This window comes from Mandrillus leucophaeus, unplaced genomic scaffold (assembly GCF_000951045.1).
Source record: "Mandrillus leucophaeus isolate KB7577 unplaced genomic scaffold, Mleu.le_1.0 Scaffold117, whole genome shotgun sequence".
NCBI classification, from domain to species: domain Eukaryota; kingdom Metazoa; phylum Chordata; class Mammalia; order Primates; family Cercopithecidae; genus Mandrillus; species Mandrillus leucophaeus.
In genome coordinates, this window is record NW_012099987.1 from 2685325 (window position 1) to 2704016 (window position 18692).

Here is an 18692-nt window from a genome sequence, read left to right on the forward strand (position 1 = left end):
AGTGCAATGGTGCAATCTCGGCTCACTGCAACCTCCACCTCCTGGGTTCAAGTGATTCTCCTGCCTCAGCCTCCCGAACAGCTGGGATTACAGGCACCTGCCAACACGCCCAGCTAATTTTTGCATTTTTAGTAGAGACGGGGTTTCACCATGTTGGCCAGGCTGGTCTCAAACTCCTGAACTCAAGTGATCTGCCCGCCTCAGCCTCCCGAAGTGGTGGGATGACAGGCGTGAGCCACCGCAGCCAGCCAGGACTTCTATAAATTTGAATAACCCCATGATGGATCACTGCTCTAGCTTGGTCCCTAGTTAGGCTGCAGGCTTTGAGGGCAGCGGGAGGGCATGCTGATTCTCATCTGTCCCTTCCTATCTTGAACCCAAGGCCAGACCCAAAGAAAATATGCAAGAGGGACCTAGAGGTCTGATGTGACTCAAGCCAGTGGCACATGGGAAACTGAGGCAGCGGGTACAGAGAACAGCTTGTCTGGAAGCCTGTCCCAGCCTGGGCGAGGATTCTCTTGGGCAGGAGAGGGCCAGGGACCCTATACCAAGGGGCTCTTCAGATCCTTCTGCAGCCCAGCAGGGGACCCAAAGGAACAGCCTCTAACCAGCAAGGTCAAAATGCAAGATGGGAAAAAAAAAAAAAAGGCAAGATGAGGGGGTCCCGTGAAGGGAGAGCCCAGCATCTGAGTCCCACAATCTGGAAAATCTCTGACCTCAGTTTCCCCATCTGTAAAATGAGGAGCGGCCCTGCCCGTGGGTCTCTGCCCTGAAGAGCCCCTGTTTCCTTCTATGTAGGACTCTGGGGTGAAGAAAGTCACCTGGGCAGTGTGCCCCCTGCTCACCTCCACCTGATGGGCATTCCCCTATGGGTCCCTTTTAGGGCTCCTTAATGACCTTCTGGCTACAAAAAGAAAGTTTGAAACTTGCTGGCCTTGAGGCTTGCTGGGTCCATGCCAGCAGCTCAGAGGCCACCCTGCTACCTGCTAAGGGGAACAGGGACACTCACCACCAGCTGCACGTGCTTGGCCAGGTGTGCCATATCCATGACAGTCACCGCCACCTTGATGAAGCCCAGTGCGGACTTGACCACATCACGGGTGCGGGAGGCCAGAAGCAGGCACACGTTCTCCAGCAGCTGCTCCACTGTGCTGGTCCCCATCAGACCTATGGCAGTGAGGGGGTCACTGTCTAAGACCTAGGACCCCACCCAGACCCAAACCCTCCCCATTGGAAAACAGCCACTCAAGTGTCAGCAGAAGCTGACATTGAGAGCCTTTCCATATGTCCAGGATGGTTCCAATCACGCTCCATGGAGTGGCCTTGGGTCCTTTTATCACCCTGAGGTGGGTGCTATTTCTTGCTTCCAGTTTAGAAATAGGAAACTGGGGTACTACGAGGCTAATCAAGCTGTTCTAGGTCTCATGTGGTTGCCAAGAGGCAGGACTAGTACTGAAATTCAGGCATCAGCCCTAACCGCCTCCTAACCACTCTGACAGTGGGATGCAGGGCCGCTGGACTGCACAGTCACACACGGGGACAGGCCTGAGGAAGGTGCCTTGGCGTAGCCGCAAGGGCGGGAGAAAGAGACTTGCAGGAAGGGAGACAGGGAGGCAAGCTGGGCTGGGTGTGGCTTTTCTTCCTTCCTCCAGGCACCTTTTCCCAGTTCCAGGAGCCACCTTATCCTGACCTTTTGGGCATCTTCCTACCCCGAGAGCTTCTCAGACCTTCAAGAAATAAGCATTTACCTTTAAACTCGAAAAGGAGGTGGGTCAGGGCCAGGATGCTGCAGCTGACCATGGTCACCGCGCCCACCAGGCCAGGGTAGATCAGGACGAGGTAGCGCTGCAGGGCCTCTGGGGACAGAGACCAAGGTGGGTCAAGCAAGAAGGACCCATTAGGTAGGGGGACTGAGGGCCAGAGAGGAGCAGCCTGCCCAGGGCCAGGGCACAGAGCTCTCTCCACCTTTTTTGAGGGGTGCTTCCCCACACCCAGTCTATAAGCAGAGTGTCCACCCCCAGCCCGCATCACCCGGGCCTCACCTTCCTGGTTCGAGCCAAACCTTAGGAAAGCATGGCCCATCTCCACGAGCAGCGCAAAAGCATTCTTCCGTGCGCCCACCGACACCTCCTTGGTGCACAGAATCACCTGGCCAAGACAGCCCCATCAGCATCTGCTCCCTAAGCCATCCGGCCGGGCAGCGAATCGAGTCCCCTGACCCCCATCACTGCCCTCCCTGGATCCTGAGGCCCTTAAGAGCTACATTCCAGGGAACCTCTCTAAAACACACCTGCACACTCACCTCTGGGACGAGGGCAGTGATGAACTCCTCGTGCTCAGCTGAGAGCTTCCTCACGATGTGTAGGAGGCACTTCAAACGGGGCTGTGGGCAGGGGGCTACCAGTCAGGACCCCTCAATGCTACCTCCACCCCACAAGCCTCAACAGTGGCTCCTTTCCTGGTGTTGCCCTAGAGCCCTCACCCTCTTGGCGGGCGAGGAGGTGCTTCGCAGCGAGTCCAGCAGCGTCTTCTTCAGGTCCTCCAGGTGGCTCTGCACGAAGAGGGCCCCGGGGCCCTGAGGACTGGCACACACCTCCTCCAGCACTCGGTAGGCCTTCTTCTGCACCCCGTGGGCCTTACTCTGGCAGACAGGAACGGGTGAGGGAGGCCTGGGGCTCACCCCCGTCCAATGCCATTCATGGAGCATCCCCCAGTACTGGAGGGATTCTGAGCAGAAGCGGGCCCTGCCCCGCGGGGGCTCACGTGGCCTGACAGAGGACCAGTGGAATGTGGACAGCAAGTGGTTAACTCCTGGGCAAGGCACAGGGGTTGGGGGTGTGTGCCGTGCGGCCCACCAATCCACTCCACTCGCCCAGCTCCAGACAGTACTCTCTCCAGCGGCCTGAGCTCATGGTGCCTGGCACGTGCCAAGGCCTGCACACCTGCTGCTCTTTCCAGCCGGAGCACTCCTCTCTCACCTTCCAAGGCTGACAACTCCTTGCTCCTCCAAGCCAGCTCTCTGTCACACTCCCCCAACCCCCAACCCCGGACACCTTTCCTGAGGTGAGGTGACCTGGCCCTGGATTTCCATGTCCACCTGCAGTGCTGCCCCAGAGCACTTCTCACACTATTAGGTAACTGCTACTAAACTGTGGCAGTGGGGGCAGCTTTCAGGGGGTCAGTGGTGGGCTGAGATCTGCAGAGTTGCTGGCCACAGCAGAGGGCATTTCAAGCCTAGGACCTAAACCCTGCAAAGGCACAGACGGGGCCTGTTATATCAGGGGGCCTTAAGGCAGCTGAAGGAGGCTGCAGCAGGGGTAGAGGAGAGTGGAATGGGTGGGATGAAGCTCAGGCCGGTCTGGGATGGGCCTGGGGAGTAAGCCAGGCAAAGAAGCATGGCCTTGGTTCTATAAGAGTCACTCAGCAGGCAAGGCCTAAGCACTGCTGTGCATTTCAGTCCCTTTGGGACCTACAAGACAGATGGGCTACACAGGACACAAAGGGAAGCCACTGCAGGAGAAAGCAGACAGGGACCTGATCTTGGGAAGCAGCAAGGGATAAAGACATGAGAACAGGCCCCACCTTCCCACAACCCACCTGCCCCCAAGCGTGGCTGTGTGGGGCTCCTGGCCACTGAGGCTCACCTCTAGGTAGGGCCGGATGGTGGAGTACAGCTTGCTGATGGCGGCTTCGTCAGCACACGGAGCCAAGGCCACGACCAGGTCCAGGACAGACAATCTGCTCGGGGCAAGAGACCAAGGAGAGGGGTGAGGAGCTGGAGAAGGGCGCAGACTACCAGTGTTCTTATGTCTACTGGGTACGGGGAGGTGGGAGAAGTCAGGGTGAGGACAAGGGGCTTGAAGGAGCTCATGAACAGTAATAGCTAGCACCTAATTGAGCATTCATCACGTACCAGGCACTGTTCCTGGTGTTTTACACTTGCTAACTCCTTCAATCCTCATAGCAACCTTGTTGCAAGAACGATTATCATGCCCATTTTACAGATGAGGTCTTAGAGGCAGAATGGATAAGTAATTTGTCCAAGGTCACACAGCCCATAAGTGATGGGGCTGGGATCAGAACCTGGGCGATGTGTCTCCTGGGTCCTTGTTCCTCCCTAGCAGACTAAATAGTCTCTCCAGGAAGAAGGAACTAGTCAGCACAGCCTCTCAGCACAGCCTAGACAATTAATACCTCAAGACTTCCTTAAATAATGCAAGAGGGAACCCACAGTGTTCTGCCAGATGCACCCTCCAGCTCCCTGGGATGCTCCAGCTCAAGTGGGAGGCCCTGAGCGTGTTACCTGGTAAAGTCAGAGCTGGCAGGGTCGAGCACCTTCTCACTGGCTTTTTCCAGGAGACTGTTCACCAACTTGAGGCCCCGACGGAATGAGGAGGAGAGAGTCGTTGAGGAGGAGCGAAAGAAAGCAGCAATGGCAGCAGTCCCAGAGTGGCCTCCCCACCACCAGCAGCCCCCAGCCCTGCCCAAGCCACGACTGCTGGTATGTGCTCCAGAACGCAGAGACCCACATGAGCCCTGGTGGGTAGGGTCTCTGCCTCTCTGACACTGCCCACCTGAGAGCTACCCTCCTCCCTCCTTCCCTCCCTCTCATGGCTCACCTGAGTGTCAGTGATGGTGAGGTAAGTTCTGATGGTTTCCAGCACAGCCCGGCGAGGGGCTGGAGTGTCCCCAGCTGCCACAGGCTGCCCATACAGGTTGAAGAGGATCGGCAGAAAGTTCTTAGCAAAACGACTCACTTCAACACGGTCGGCCTCTGGCAAAAGGACCAAAGTTTGCACTAAACGCACAGGAGTTGACTGTGCCTCAGTGGCTGCTGGGGCTGTGGCCCAGAGGCCTTCTCTTAGGGGAGCTGGCAGGACTTGGAACCCACAGGTTGGGGGCTCTCTGTGGCAGGAGCTGAGCCAGGGCATGGAGAGCCTGCTGCCTCAGTGGCCCGTGGTCCTCAATGGTTCCAACCCCAGGGAGCCAGCAAAGTGGCAGCCACAGAGTAAAGCCTTCGACACTAACTGAACAAACCCGCAGCAGCTGTCAGCACACTGGAAGTAAAGGTAAGAGGGAAGGGTGGTTTCCAGCCTCCTACCATCCCCTGGGGTCTGCAGCAGAAGCAGCAAAGGATGAGCCCCAGAGGCAAGTCTCTGTGACTCTGCTTGGAAAGGAGCGTAGCAAACCAGGGGATAGGGCCAGGGACCTGTGTCATCCTCCCCAGCCCCCACGCCCACAGCCCACACGTACCTGCCTGGCAGCCCTTGGTGATGAGGGTACGCAGGGCCTGGCACACGGTGACCCTCAGGTCTGGACGCTCGCTGATGGCCGTGCCCAGCGTCCGTGCCAGCCCTTTGAAGGAGGTGGCCACATCCGTGGGCCTCGTGCAGAATCCAGGCAGAAGTGTCCAGATCTGGAGAAGGAGGGGACAATAAAGGAAAGTGACATGCAGCCACCGGTGCCCCTGTGTGCTTCTCCCCACCCCCTCCCCTAGTTGACCCTTACCTGCCACTGGAGTGTGTCGTAGATCTTAGACTCCACTGTGCTGCCTGCCTGAGCCAGGTCCATGGCTGCAGTGTGACACAGGGACAGAGTATGAGCCCAGCACCCTCATAGCCAACGGCCTTATCACCAAACCAAACCAGAAGCCCAATGATGAGGACAGCAATATGGGTGACTTCCCCCCATCCCCATAAATTAAATCATACCTGTTCATTCTCAAATACTAAAATGAACCTATAATACACAGAAAGCAAACGTCTCTTCATACTCCCACTCCCCCAGAGATAGCCTCTGTTTCTTTTTTTTTTTTGAGACAGGGTCTTGCTCTGTTGCCCAGGCTGGAGTGCAGTGGCGCGATTTCGGCTCACTGCAAGCTCCACCTCCCAGGTTCACGCCATTCTCCTGCCTTAGCCTCCCGAGCAGCTGGGACTACAGGTGTCTGCCACCATGCCTGGCTAATTTTTTGTATTTTTAGTAGAGACGGGGTTTCACCATGTTACCCAGGATGGTCTTGATCTCCTGACTTCGTGATCCACCCACCTCAGCCTCCCAAAGTGCTGGGATTACAGGCGTTAGCCACTGTGCCCAGCTAGCCTCTGTTTCTTGTAACTGTTTTATACCTTTAAACACATGCCCACTTTTTTTGTGTGTTTTTTTTTTTTGAGACAGGGTCTCACTTTGTGGCCTAGGCTGGAGTGCAGTGGTGCAATCTGGGCTCACTGCAGCCTTGACCTCCCAGGCTCACGTGATCTTCCTACCTCAGCCTCCCAAGTAGCAGGGACTACAGGCGCGCATGCCACCACACCCAGCTAACTTTTTGTAGACACAAGGTTTCACCACGTTGCCCAGACTGGTCTCGAATTCCTAAGTTCAAGCGATCCACATGCCTCGACCTCCCAAAGTGCTGGGATTACAGGTGTCTAACACTGCGCCCAGCCACATGCCCACTTTTAAAAACATAAACAGCCTGGGCGCGGTGGCTCACGCCTGCAATCTCAGCACTTTGGGAAGCTGAGGTGGGCGGATCATGAGGTCAGGAGATCGAGACCATCCCAGCTAACACGGTGAAATCCTGTCTCTACTAAAAATACAAAAAATTAGCCAGGCGTGGTGGGGGGCGCCTGTAGTCCCAGCTACTCAGGAGGCTGAGGCAGGAGAATGGTATGAACCGGAAGGTAGAGCTTGCACCAAGGACGGAGTCTTGCTATGTTGCCCAGGCTGTTCTTGAATTCTTGGCCTCACACAATCCTTCTGCCTCAGCCTCTCAGAGTGTTGGGATTACAGGCGTAAGCCACTGCCTCAGCCTGCCGAGTAGCTGGGATTACAGGCACGTGCCACCATGCCCAGCTAATTTTTGTATTTTTAGTAGAGATGGGATTTCACCGTGTTAGCCGGGATGGTCTCGAACTCCTGACCTCATGATCCGCCCATTTCAGGGGTTTCTCCATGTTGTTTAGGCTGGTCTCGAACTCCTGACCTCATGATCCGCCCATTTCAGGGGTTTCTCCATGTTGTTTAGGCTGGTCTCGAACTCCTGACCTCATGATCCGGCCATTTCAGCCTCCCAAAGTGCTGGGATTACAGGCATGAGCCACTGTGCCCGGCCTTACTTTCTTCTCTAAGCACTTCCTGTATATTCTCACAAGATCATGTGTGAAACCAGGAAACCATGCCCTAGAGCAGGGTTTCTCAATCTTGACAATGTGGAAATTTTAGGCCTGGTACTTTTTGTTGTGTGAGGCCGTCCTGTGCATTGCAGGGTGCTTAGCAGCATCCTTACCTCTATCCACTAGATGCCAGAGCACCCTTCCCGCAACAGTAACAACCAAAAATGTCTCCAGGCATTGCCAAATGTCCTACAGGCAGCAAAATCACTGCCCTAGACCAGGAGTCAGCCAATTTTTTGTGCAAAAGGGCCAGTACTTTAAGCTTGGCAGGCCATATGATTTATATTTTTCTTTTTTTGTTTTTTGAGACAGACTCTCACTCAGTTGCCCAGGCTGGAGTGCAGTGGCGCGATCTCAGCTCACTGCAACCTCCGCCCCGCTCGGGTTCAAGTGATTCTCCTGCCTCAGCCTCCCGAGTAGCTGGGATTATAGGCACCCACCACCATGCCTGGCTAATTTTTGTATTTTTAGTAGAGATAGGGTTTCACCATGTCGGCCAGGCTGGTCTCAGGCTCCTGACTTCAGGTGCTCTACTCGCCTCAGCCTCCCCAAGTGCTAGGATTACAGGTGTGAGCCACTGTGGCCAGCCCGCAATACATATGATTTCTATCACAGTAACTCTGTCATTAAAAAGTAGTGTGACAGGCTGGGCATGGTGGCTCATGCCTGTACTCCCAGCACTTTGGGAGGCCGAGGCAGGCAGATCATCTGAGGTCAGGAGTTTGAGACCAGCCTGGCCAACATGGTGAAACTCCATCTGTACTAAAAACATAAAAAATTTTTAAAAAGTGAGCCGGGTATGGTGGCATGTGCCTGTAGTCCTAGCTACTTGGGAGGCTGAGGCAGGAGAATCGCTTGAATCCGGGAGGCGGAAGTTGCAGTGAGCTGAGATCATGCCACTGCACTCCAGCCTGGGTGATAGAGCAAGAATAAATGTGGCTGTGTTCCAATAAAATTTTATTTACAGGCTGGGCACAGTGGCTCATGCCTGTAATCCCAACACTTTGGGAGGCCAAGGCAGGTGGACCGCCTGAGGTCAGGCATTCGAGATCAGCCTGGCCAACATGGTGAAACCCCGTCTCTACTAAAAATGCAAAATTAGCTGGGCGTGGTGGCAGATGCCTGTAATCCCAGCTCCTCGGGAGGCTGAGGCAGGAGAATCTCTTGAACCCAGGAGGCGGAGATTGCAGTGAGCTGAGATCGCGCCATTGCACTCCAGCCTGGGCGAAAAGAGCGAGAGTTCGTCTCAAAAAAACCAAAAAAACAAGAAAATTTATTTACAAAAACAGACAGTGGATGAAATAGTTTAGCAATGCTGCCCTAGATCCTCAAAATCCAATGAAAACGAAAATCTCCTGAAGCCATCACTAGGTCGAGCAATGTAACCCGATGCTCTGCCTATCCTCATGTAGGCCTGAGTCTGCCTAACACAGGTCAGGAGTAAACTAGAGGATAAATGGAGAGAGGAGACCATGATCACGAAGGATAAGAAACTATGTCTGAAAGGAGAGGGGCAGGGGATTGGGGATGTGCAGCCTGAAGAAAGAACACCTCTGGGGTAATCATCATTTTCAGATACACATATATCACCTACAGTCGCGCATCGCTTGACAGGGTGCGTTCTGAGAAATGCGTTGGTAGGTGATTTTATTGTGTTAATAGCATAGAGTGTATTTACACAAACCTAGATGGCACAGCCCCTACACACCTGCGCTATGTGGGGTAGTCTATTGCTCCTAGGCTAAAACCTGGACAGCATGTTGCTGTACTGAGTGCTGCAGGCAACTGTAATACAATGCTAAGTATGTGTATATCTAAACACAGGTAAATACTGAAAAAGTACAGTAAAATACGGTATTATCATCTTATGAGACCACCATCATTGAAATGTCATGTGGTGTGTGACTGTATATGTACGTACATATATACTCATATATATAAATACACCTGGCTAGGCGTGGTGGCTCACATCTGTAATCCCAGCACTTCGGGAGGCCGGGGCGGGCAGATCACCTGAGGTCAGGAGTTTGAGACCAGCCTGGCTGCCATGGCAAAACCCTGTCACTACTAAAAATACAAAAATTAGCCAGGTGCGGTGGTGGGTGCCTGTAGTTCCAGCTACTCGAGAGGCTGAGGCAGGAGAATCACTTGAATTGGGAAGGTGGAGGTTGCAGTGAGCCGAGACTGCACCACTGCAGTCCAGCCTGGGAGACAGAGTGAGATTCCATCTCAAAAAAATAAATAGGCCGGGCGCGGTGGCTCACGCCTGTAATCCCAGCACTTTGGGAGGCCAAGGCGGGCGGATCACAAGGTCAGGAGATCTAGACCATCCTGGCTAACAGGGTAAAACCCTGTCTCTACTAAAAATACAAAAAAGCCCGGCGCGGTGGCGGGCGCCTGTAGTCCCAGCTACTCGGGAGGCTGAGACAGAAGAATGGCGTGAACCTGGAAGGCGGAGCTTGCAGTGAGCCGAGATCGTGCCACTGCACTCCAGCCTGGGCGACACAGCGAGACTCTGTCTCAAAAAATAAAAAAAGTAAAAAAAATAAATAAATAAAAAAATAATAAAAATATATACCTACAGGCTGGGCATGGTGGCTCACGCCTGTAACCCCAGGACTTTGGCAGGCCAAGGCAAGTGGATTACCTGAGGTCAGGAGTTCAAAACCAGCCTGGTCAATATGGTGAAACCCCATTTCTACTAAAAATACAAAAAATTAGCCGGGTGTGGTGGTGGGCACTTGTAATCCCCGCTACTCGAGAGGCTGAGGCAGGAGAATCGCTTGAACCTGGGAGGCAGAGGTTGCAGTGAGCTGAGATCAGCCACTGCACTCCAGCCTGGGCAACAAGAGCAAAACTCCGTCTCAAAAAAAATAATAATAAAGCAAACAAATAAATAAATAAATACACCTAGAAGTATATAAAAGTATATATACGTATAAACAAATGTATCACAAACTTTTACAAAATCGATCTCAAAGGCTTGCGTGAGGAAGAAGGGGCACAGCTGTTCTCTGTGATCCAAAGGGGAAGAACAAGGCCCAGTTGGGGCAGCTCCATGTGGAGGCAGCTCCTGTCTCACAGGGCAAGCTCTGCCACAGGGCGGGCTACCTGGCCACGCCTCGGAGCAGCAGGGAGGGAGACAGGCACTCGAGCACTGGCTGGCCAGCTGCTCGGCAGAGGGATGTTGTCAAATGTCTTGAAGGCTGGATGTGTGGGACTCAGCACCCTTCCCAATCCCATCTGTGAAGCCTTCAGGACTGTGGGGAGCCTCAGGTCACACACAGGCACTTCTACCTTTGCTCTTCAGGGTGTTAGCCAAGGGCAAGAAGTAGGTGGTGAAGAAACCAAGTCGCGTTTCCTGAACGTGGTCTCGGATGACAGGTAGCAGCCAGCTCCGTGGGAAATCCAGAGTCTCCCTGGGAGGAGAATGGGAAGAACCCAGTGAGGACGAGGGGACAGCCCTGAGGGCAGTGCATAGCGTACTGAGCCCAGGACAGAGCGAGACCTCCTCTGGCCCCTCCTGCCGAGCCCTGCACTGACACAGACTTTAGTCCACAGCAGCAGACATCCTTTCCAGGGGAGAGAATAAGTCTGGGGCTTGTCAGGAAGCCAGCCAAGGCCACACTTACTCAGAGCCATCAATTTCCAAAGGCACAGCCTGCAGCACCACCTCAGGTCCCATACTGGTCACCGCAGCCCCCACTGCCTGGTCGAGAGCCGCCGTGTGGGGGAAATGAGGGGAGAGGCGCAGGTCACACAGGGACTGGAGGCACTGGAGCAGAGATGAGTGACCACACATCAAGACATGCTCAAAAGCTGGGACCCATGACAAGACCCCACCGAAGGATGAGGCTGGAATTCTGGGCCTGGGTTCAACGCTACACCAGAGGGTACAGAGTGAGAACCCAATTAACCACTGGTGACTATAAAATCCCAGGGCCTAGGATTTTACAAAATTCTGTTACATTTAACGACATATAAAAATTAGGAAATTTCAACACAAATGTAGATTTCCAATTTATCTTCGAAAATGGGACAAATTTATCTTGTCTGCATGCAACAATTAGCAAATCAGCAGGCGCTGAGGAGACAAAGCTGCACCCTTGGGTTCACCCGGGCCACAGCCCTCCCCCAGTCACACTTTCATGGCCCTGCCTAGCCTCTTGTATAAAGCCAAATTGGTCAACCTAATCTATGAGGGCTCCGGCCAGGCCTCTTGAGGGAGACCCTGTCCTCCCACTAGGGTTCCTTTTTTCCAGCATGGGAGGGAGTCAGCGAGGAAGGCCCCACAAGGCCAGGAGCTGCTGCCTCTGCTGATGTGGGACCAGTCTGGGGGCTTCCTCAGGCCCCTACTCTCTCCTGGACTAGGGTCTGCTCAGGATCCCTGAGTGATCCCTGATCCTTAAATGGTTAACCCTGGACTGGAGGAACCTTCCTGGAACCTAGGGCTGTTGAGAACATCAACGCTATACTCACTGGTTACAGGAAACTTAGATAACTGAAATGTAAAAGATAAGGGCTGGGGGTAAAGGAAAGCAAATAGATTCCCCAAGCTTCAAAACCAGCAACTCCAGCAAAGGCTAGTGAGCAGGTGGGGGGACTCCCACCCTTTTTCCTGCCCCTCCCTTATTGGCTCAGTCACCTTCCAGGGGATACTGCATGGGGCACCTGCTATGGCCCTGTCAGGGTAGGGTGGGGAGCAGAGTGCAGATAACAGACACACATGCCCTCCAGGAGCCCACAGTCCAAGGGCCAGCACCACCTCCTGCCCTGGCCCCAGTCACTCCCCACTCACCTTCCTCATCACAGGGTGGGCCTGTCTCCCACACACCTCGAAAAAGACACACAGCAGCTGCAACACGGAGCTCCAGGCCGCATGGAATTTGTATGTCAGGCCCTCCTCCACTGCCCTGCCAACGGAGCGGCGCAGTCAGGGCCACGGTCACACGCCACCCTGTGCCCCCCACCAGAGAAAGTCAATGACCAGCACCCTGAGCTACAGATGCTAGCTGGCCAGCAAGAATGGGGCCCCAGGACAGACAACGGAAGAGAACTAACATTTGTGACATGCCCACACTCCATATGTGAAGAGTTTAATTTAGATAATGCTAGTGCTTAAAGAAAAATTGATGAGGTGGTTATCTGACCCAACTTCAGATGGGGAAACCACTAGGAAACCAAGAGGTAAGGTGTGGCTAAAATATGGCAGGCGCTCAAGTCCACGGTAGCTGCTCTGACAGATGTTCAGTAAGCAGCCTGCAATCCCGTAAAGCACTGCCACTGCAAGCCTGGCCCACAGCAGGTGGACAGTGGAGCATTCGTATTATATAGAACTTTCCTCAAGGTACCACCATCCCTTCCTAATGCGGACCCCATATCCTCACCTGAACATCTTGGCAACAGACTGGGCAGGGCCCGAGGCTGAGGAGGTCACGGAGCCAACATCAGCCATGTGGGGAGCCACGCATTCCTTCAGGATCTCCTGCAAAGAGAGGCCACAGGCTTTCTGGGCTCAAGGTAGCCCCCCAGGACCACTCTCCCCTCCCAGGCGATAGCTTCCTGGGAGTCTAAGAAGCTTCAAAGAAACCTATCTCCCATTTTGAGAGCGGCCTCTCTGGGCCTGAGCTGGTAGCCTGGGGCCAGTGCTGGGAAAGACAGGGCAGCCCGCAGAAGCCCCTGTGTTCTCTGCTTCCTCAGCTAAAGTTGCAGTACCTTGAGGCTCTGCGTGGCAGCAGTCACCACTTGCGAGTGTGGGGAAAGGAGGCAGGTCACCGCGGTTCCAAAAAAGCGAGGGAGGTGGCCTAGCCCCAGGTCCCACTGCAACCTGTCAAAACAAAAGGTTTCTGTGGGGCCTGGCCCTGAGCCCTGGGGACCCGGGCAACCAGGGCTCAGGGCTGAGATGGCCCAGGTCTGAAAACAATCACAAACCCACTGATCTGCAGGGCTCCACAGGGCCCTTTGGGTGGGTGGTTTTTAAAAAGGCACTATCATTCAAGTAATAACTACATGTGGTAAAAAATTCAAACAGGTCTTCAAGGTGTAAAATGAAGGGCATGGCTTCCCCAACTCACCCTTCTGGCCTGACCCTTATATGCATTTCCCAGGGGAAAATCAAGGTTAAGTTTCTTAAATACCCTTCCAGAAGTTCTAAAACGCACAAACATAAAAATAGTAACTTCTGTTAACTTTTTTTTTTTGCAGTGGTGCAATCATAGCTCACGGAGTCTCAAACTCCTGGGCTCAAGCGATCCTCCCACCTCAGCCTCCTGAGTAGCTGGGGCTATAGGCACAAGCCACCATGCTCAGCTATCTTTTTATTTTTTGTAGAGACAGGATCTCACTGTGTTTCCCAGGTTAGTCTCCACCTCCTGGCCTCAAGTGATCCTCCTGTCTTGGCCTCCCAAAGCCCTGTGATTCAGGTGTGAGCCACAGCACCTGGCCTGGTAGCATTTATATAACTCTTTATCATATACCAACCATTGATGTAACATACATCCATTTAAACCTTGTAAAAACCAATGAGATAAATCCTGTTATTTTTCCATTTTATAGATGAGGAAAGACACAGAGAAATCAAGTAACTTGCCCAAGGCCACCCAGCTTGGCAATGGGGTCAGGATTCACATCCTTAGCAATGTGGTTCCAGAGTATACATAGAGAAACAATCACACCATACCTGCTATTCTATGTCTTGCTTTTTCCCAGTATATCTTGGAATTCTTTCCACGTAAGTGCACATAAAACCACTTCGACTGTTTTTTGTTTTTTGGGTTTTTATTTGAGATAGAGTCACCTTGTCACCCAGGCTGGAGCGCAGTGGTGCGATCTCAGCTCACTGCAACCTTCACCTCACAGGTTCAAGCGATTCTCGTGCCTCAGCCTCCCAAGTAGCTGGGATTACAGGTGTGCACCACCACACCCAGATAATTTTTGTATTTTTAGTAAAGATGAAGTTTTGCCATTTTGGCCAGGCTAGTCTCAAACTCCTGGCCTCAAGTGATCTGCCCACCTTGGTCTCCTAAAGTGCTGGGATTATAAGTGTAAGCCACTGTGCCAAGCCCACTTTGATTGTTTCTAATGGCTGCACAGTACTTCATTGTTTATATTTCACCCCTCCATGGGACATTTAGCTTGCTTCCAGTTTTTATGTGTTACCTAGAGTGTGATGATAAGCATCCTGGGATGCACACTAGAGCCTGACTGTGGGTGTGCTCCCGCAGGATGAAATCTGAGAAGTGGTGAATGGGGTGATTTTGCCATTTTCGGACACCTCCCAGTAAAGGCAGTTTGGTGCAGGAAAAAGAATGTGGGCTGGGCAGACCTGGGCCGGGCAGACCTAGGCCAGAGACCTGACCTTACTCATCAGGGGCTGTGTGACTAGCTCACTCACAGAGCCTCGGTTTCTGGCTTATAAATTGGGGCTAAACGCTTCCTCATGGGGTTGCCTTGATTAGTGAAAGGAAACACAGATGAAGAGTGTGTGGCACACGCCTGGGTGAGAGCAGGCCGCCTGGGTGAGAGCAGGCTGCGGGAACCATTCAGCTGCGGAGAAGACAGGTCCAGCAAAACACAGCCACGAGGCCTAAGAGACCCCTGCCTCCCTCCATGCAGGTCACCAACTCGTTACTGTATACTCAATTTCTTCTCAGCCTTATTCCAGAAAAGTGGAATTACTATTAAGTGGCCAAGCCCGAACCTGAAAGTATGCAGACACAAAGCAGAAAGTTGGTTCACGGGACTACGGAACCTAGAGAAGGGAGCCACCAGTCCAGGCGAGAGTGGAGTGGAGCGACAGAAAGGATATGCAATGGCCAGGAAACTAAGTGCACAGGAAGACACAGCCAGGGAGCAGCAAGAGGCAGGGTGAAACTCAGGCCTCAACCTGGGACGCAGGGCTCACAGCCCACCTTGCTGCTCCTCATGGCTGGCTGGCAAACGCTCTGGCAGGAATCAGACCCTGTTAGAACGAGCTGCACCGTCCTACCCTGTGCCTCACAAAAACAAGAGCTGCTCTGTAGCTCATTTGACACGGAGATGCCGTCAGGCCCCGAGAGGCTGAATAGCATATCCAGCCTCTGAATGGAGGCCCTGAGCACCCCCAACCTCAAAAGCCAGGATGGAGGCCCTGAGCACCCCGAACCTCGGCAGCCAGGACAGAGGCCCTGAGAACTCCGCAACCTCTGCAGCCTGGACAGAGGCCCTGAGGACCCCCGACCTCGGCAGCCTGGACGGAAGCCCTGAGGACCCCCAACCTCGGCAGCCAGGACGGAGGCCCTGAGGACCCCCAACCTCGGCAGCCAGGACGGAGGCCCTGAGGACCCCCAACCTCGGCAGCCAGGATGGAGGCCCTGAGGACCCCACAACCTCAGCAGCCAGGACGGAGGCCCTAAGGACCCTTCCCAGCCGGGCGCGGTGGCTCAAGCCTGCAATCCCAGCACTTTGGGAGGCCGAGATGGGTGGATCACGAGGTCAGGAGATCGAGACCATCCTGGCTAACACGGTGAAACCCCGTCTCTACTAAGAAATACAAAAAACTAGCCGGGCGAGGTGGCGGGCGCCTGTAGTCCCAGCTACTCGGGAGGCTGAGGCCAGAGAATGGCGTGAACCCGGGAGGCGGAGCTTGCAGTGAGCTGAGATCTGGCCACTGCACTCCAGCCTGGGCTACAGAGTGAGATTCCGTCTCAAAAAAAAAAAGGACCCTTCCCAACCTTGGCAGCCAGGACGAAGGCCCTGAGGACCCCCGACCTCAGCAGCCTGGACACAGGCCCTAAGCACCCCCACCTCGGCAGCCTGGATAGAGGCCCAGAGCACCCCCACATCGGCAGCCTGGACAGAGGCCCTAAGCACCCCTCCTTCATCCGTACCTCACCAGGTTGATGTGGGCTTTCTCCATGACCTTAAGCCAGGCTAGCAGGGGCTGTAAATCATTCTCACTGGGAACATAGTCGTACAGGGCCTAAAGGTGGGAATAAGCAGGTGACTAAGCATGTGGGGTCTGCAACAGCCCAATGACGATGACCCCTTCCCATCCTGGCACCAGCAATGTCCTGGGTACAGTGCTTGTGACCCTGGCACTCACAGCCCCCTTGGCTTTCCCAGATCCTGCCTCTCCCTTCTCCACGAAGCCCTCCCGGCTCTGATTCTTTGGGAGAACAGCCTCTAGGAGCAGCGGAATATCATGGGTCACACACTCCTTTGTGCCTCTGACAAAAGCCAGAGGCCTTCTTTGGGGAAAAAAAGCCGTACATTTTGCTAACAATTTGGGGGATCTGTTCCCCCTCCCAAAATCCATCCCAGACCTCTAAGGTCGAAAGCTCTGCTCAAGGTATCTGTGAGCACCACGAGACTATGCCAAAACAGTTCATTAAAGTTAACTAGGTCAAGGGTCAAGGTCCCAGCTCCTGGGGACACTGATGTGAATTTGATGGCTGGACTCCAATCCTCCTTCCCTGTCTACTGGCCTCTTCCACTGGGACAACCCAGCCCAGCCAACCTCACTCTGTAGACAAGGCGCAGAGCCAGTGCCCCCAGCACAGCCTCCCAAGGGACCCCCCTCCACAATGCCCCCACACCCCACCAACAGGCCTCACCGTGATGATCTGGGCGTTGAGCTCTGCCGACAGGGTGCTCAGGCCAGGCCTGGCATGGAAGAGGCTGTGAAAGGCCTGCATGGCACAGGCTGTCACCAGCTGGAGGGGGACACACAGGCTTAGAAAGGAACTACAAAGCTGGCCCTGGACCCCTCAACATTCCACTCCACTCTGTGTGCTAGGGAGTTGAGGGCCCCCTGAACCTCACACATGCCCCCTGCACAGAGACACCCCGAGGACTGCCACCTTAGTAAGACATGGAAGCCCCTGAAAAAGTTTTAAATGATTTAAAAAGACAGAAACATTAACAAAATGTTTTTAACATAACAGCCAAAAAAGCAGGCTACAAACGGTCTGCATGCTATAATTACAGCTTTTTTTTTTTTTTTTTTTTTTTTGAGATAGAATCTCGCTCTGTTGCCGGATACAGGGATGAGACCAATACAGATGCATGCTACTGTGCCTGGCCAATTTTTAAATTTTTATAAAGACAGTCTTGTCTTACTATGTTGCCCAAGCTGGTCTCAAATTGCTTGCCTCCTGCCTTGGCCTCCCACGTGCTAAGGTTACAGGTGTGAGCCACCGCTCCTGGCCTTTACATGTTTTATCATGTATATTTGTTTACCCAAAGAGAAAATGTCTGAAAGGATAACCAGAAAGTTATTCGCATTGTCTACCTTAGGAAACAGAATTTGGAAGGAAGGAGATTTTTACTTTATACACTTCTGACTTTTTTTTCCTTTTAAACAATAATCATATTATTTATATTTTCAATTTTAAAAATATGTATGTAAATAAACACTACAAAAGAATACACAAGGCTGGGCGCAGAGGCTCACACCTGTAATCCCAGCACTTTGGGAGGCCGAGGTGGGCGGATTACGAGGTCAGGAGATCGAGACCATCCTGGCTAACATGATGACACCCCGTCTGTACTAAAAATACAAAACAGCAGCTGGGTATGGTGGCAGGCGCCTGTAGTCCCAGCTACTCAGGAGGCTGAAGCAGGAGAATGGTGTGAACCCGGGAGGCGGAGTTTGCAGTGAGCCAAGACCACACCACTGCACTCCAGCCGGGGCCACAGAGCAAGACTCTGTCTCAAAAAAAAAAAAAAAAAAAAAAAAAAAAAAGAGAATACACAGTGAGTTGGTGGGGTATCTGTTGGGGGGGGGATTGGTTCCAGGACTCCCCATGGACATAAAAAACTACCAATGCCCAAGTCTCTATTTTAAATGGTGTAATATTTGCATATAACCTACATGCATTCTCCCATATACTTTAAATCACCTGGATTACTTATGATACGTAATACAACATAAATGCTGTGTAAATAGTTGCTACACTCTGTTGCCTAGGGAATAATGACACGGAAAAAACACTGTACATATTCAATACAGAAGCAAGCAACCGTTTTCTTTTTCCTGAATATTTTCTTTTCTTTTTCTTTCTTCCTTTTTTTCCTTTTTCTTTTTTTTTTTTTTCCCTGACACAAGGTTCTTGCTCTGTTGCCCAAGCTGGAGTGCAGTGGCATGACCAGAGCTCACTGGGTTCACTGCAGCCTTGACCTCCTGGGCTCAAGCAATCCTCCCACTTCCACCTCCCAAGCAGCTGGGACTATAGGCACGTGCCGCCATGCCCAGTTTCCAAATATTTTCAATCCAAGGTTGGTTGAATTTATGGCTTTGGGACCCACACATACAAAGGGCTGACTGTATAAAGATTTACAGAAATGTGCCAGAAATGGTAGAAATACAGGAAATCATTTTTCATGTGTCTTTAAAGCTGCTAAAAAAAATTGGGTGGCTCACGCCTGTAATTCCAGCACTTTAGGAGGCTGAGGCAGGCGGATCGCCTGAGGTCGGGAGTTCAAGACCAGTCTGACCAACATGGAGAAACCCCATCTCTACTAAAAGTACAAAAAATTAGC

General features: G+C 52.9%; 1 protein-coding gene across 2 annotated transcripts in view; it reads right to left on the minus strand.

Annotated features, from left to right (window-relative positions):
• RRP12 (ribosomal RNA processing 12 homolog (S. cerevisiae)) overlaps positions 1-18692 on the minus strand; it is an 81145-nt gene that overhangs the window by 11444 nt on the left and 51009 nt on the right. For both annotated transcript variants that reach the window (XM_012000349.1, XM_012000355.1), the window contains 17 exons: positions 16766-16864; positions 16040-16131; positions 12888-12999; positions 12560-12657; positions 11971-12085; positions 10805-10947; positions 10470-10591; positions 5509-5573; positions 5254-5416; positions 4620-4774; positions 4304-4371; positions 3645-3738; positions 2483-2641; positions 2303-2383; positions 2043-2148; positions 1749-1856; positions 1010-1167 (listed from right to left, as the gene is read on the minus strand). In XM_012000349.1, coding sequence (XP_011855739.1) covers positions 1010-1167; positions 1749-1856; positions 2043-2148; positions 2303-2383; positions 2483-2641; positions 3645-3738; positions 4304-4371; positions 4620-4774; positions 5254-5416; positions 5509-5573; positions 10470-10591; positions 10805-10947; positions 11971-12085; positions 12560-12657; positions 12888-12999; positions 16040-16131; positions 16766-16864 — 1938 coding nt within the window. The remainder of the gene's footprint in view (positions 1-1009; positions 1168-1748; positions 1857-2042; positions 2149-2302; positions 2384-2482; positions 2642-3644; positions 3739-4303; positions 4372-4619; positions 4775-5253; positions 5417-5508; positions 5574-10469; positions 10592-10804; positions 10948-11970; positions 12086-12559; positions 12658-12887; positions 13000-16039; positions 16132-16765; positions 16865-18692) is intronic.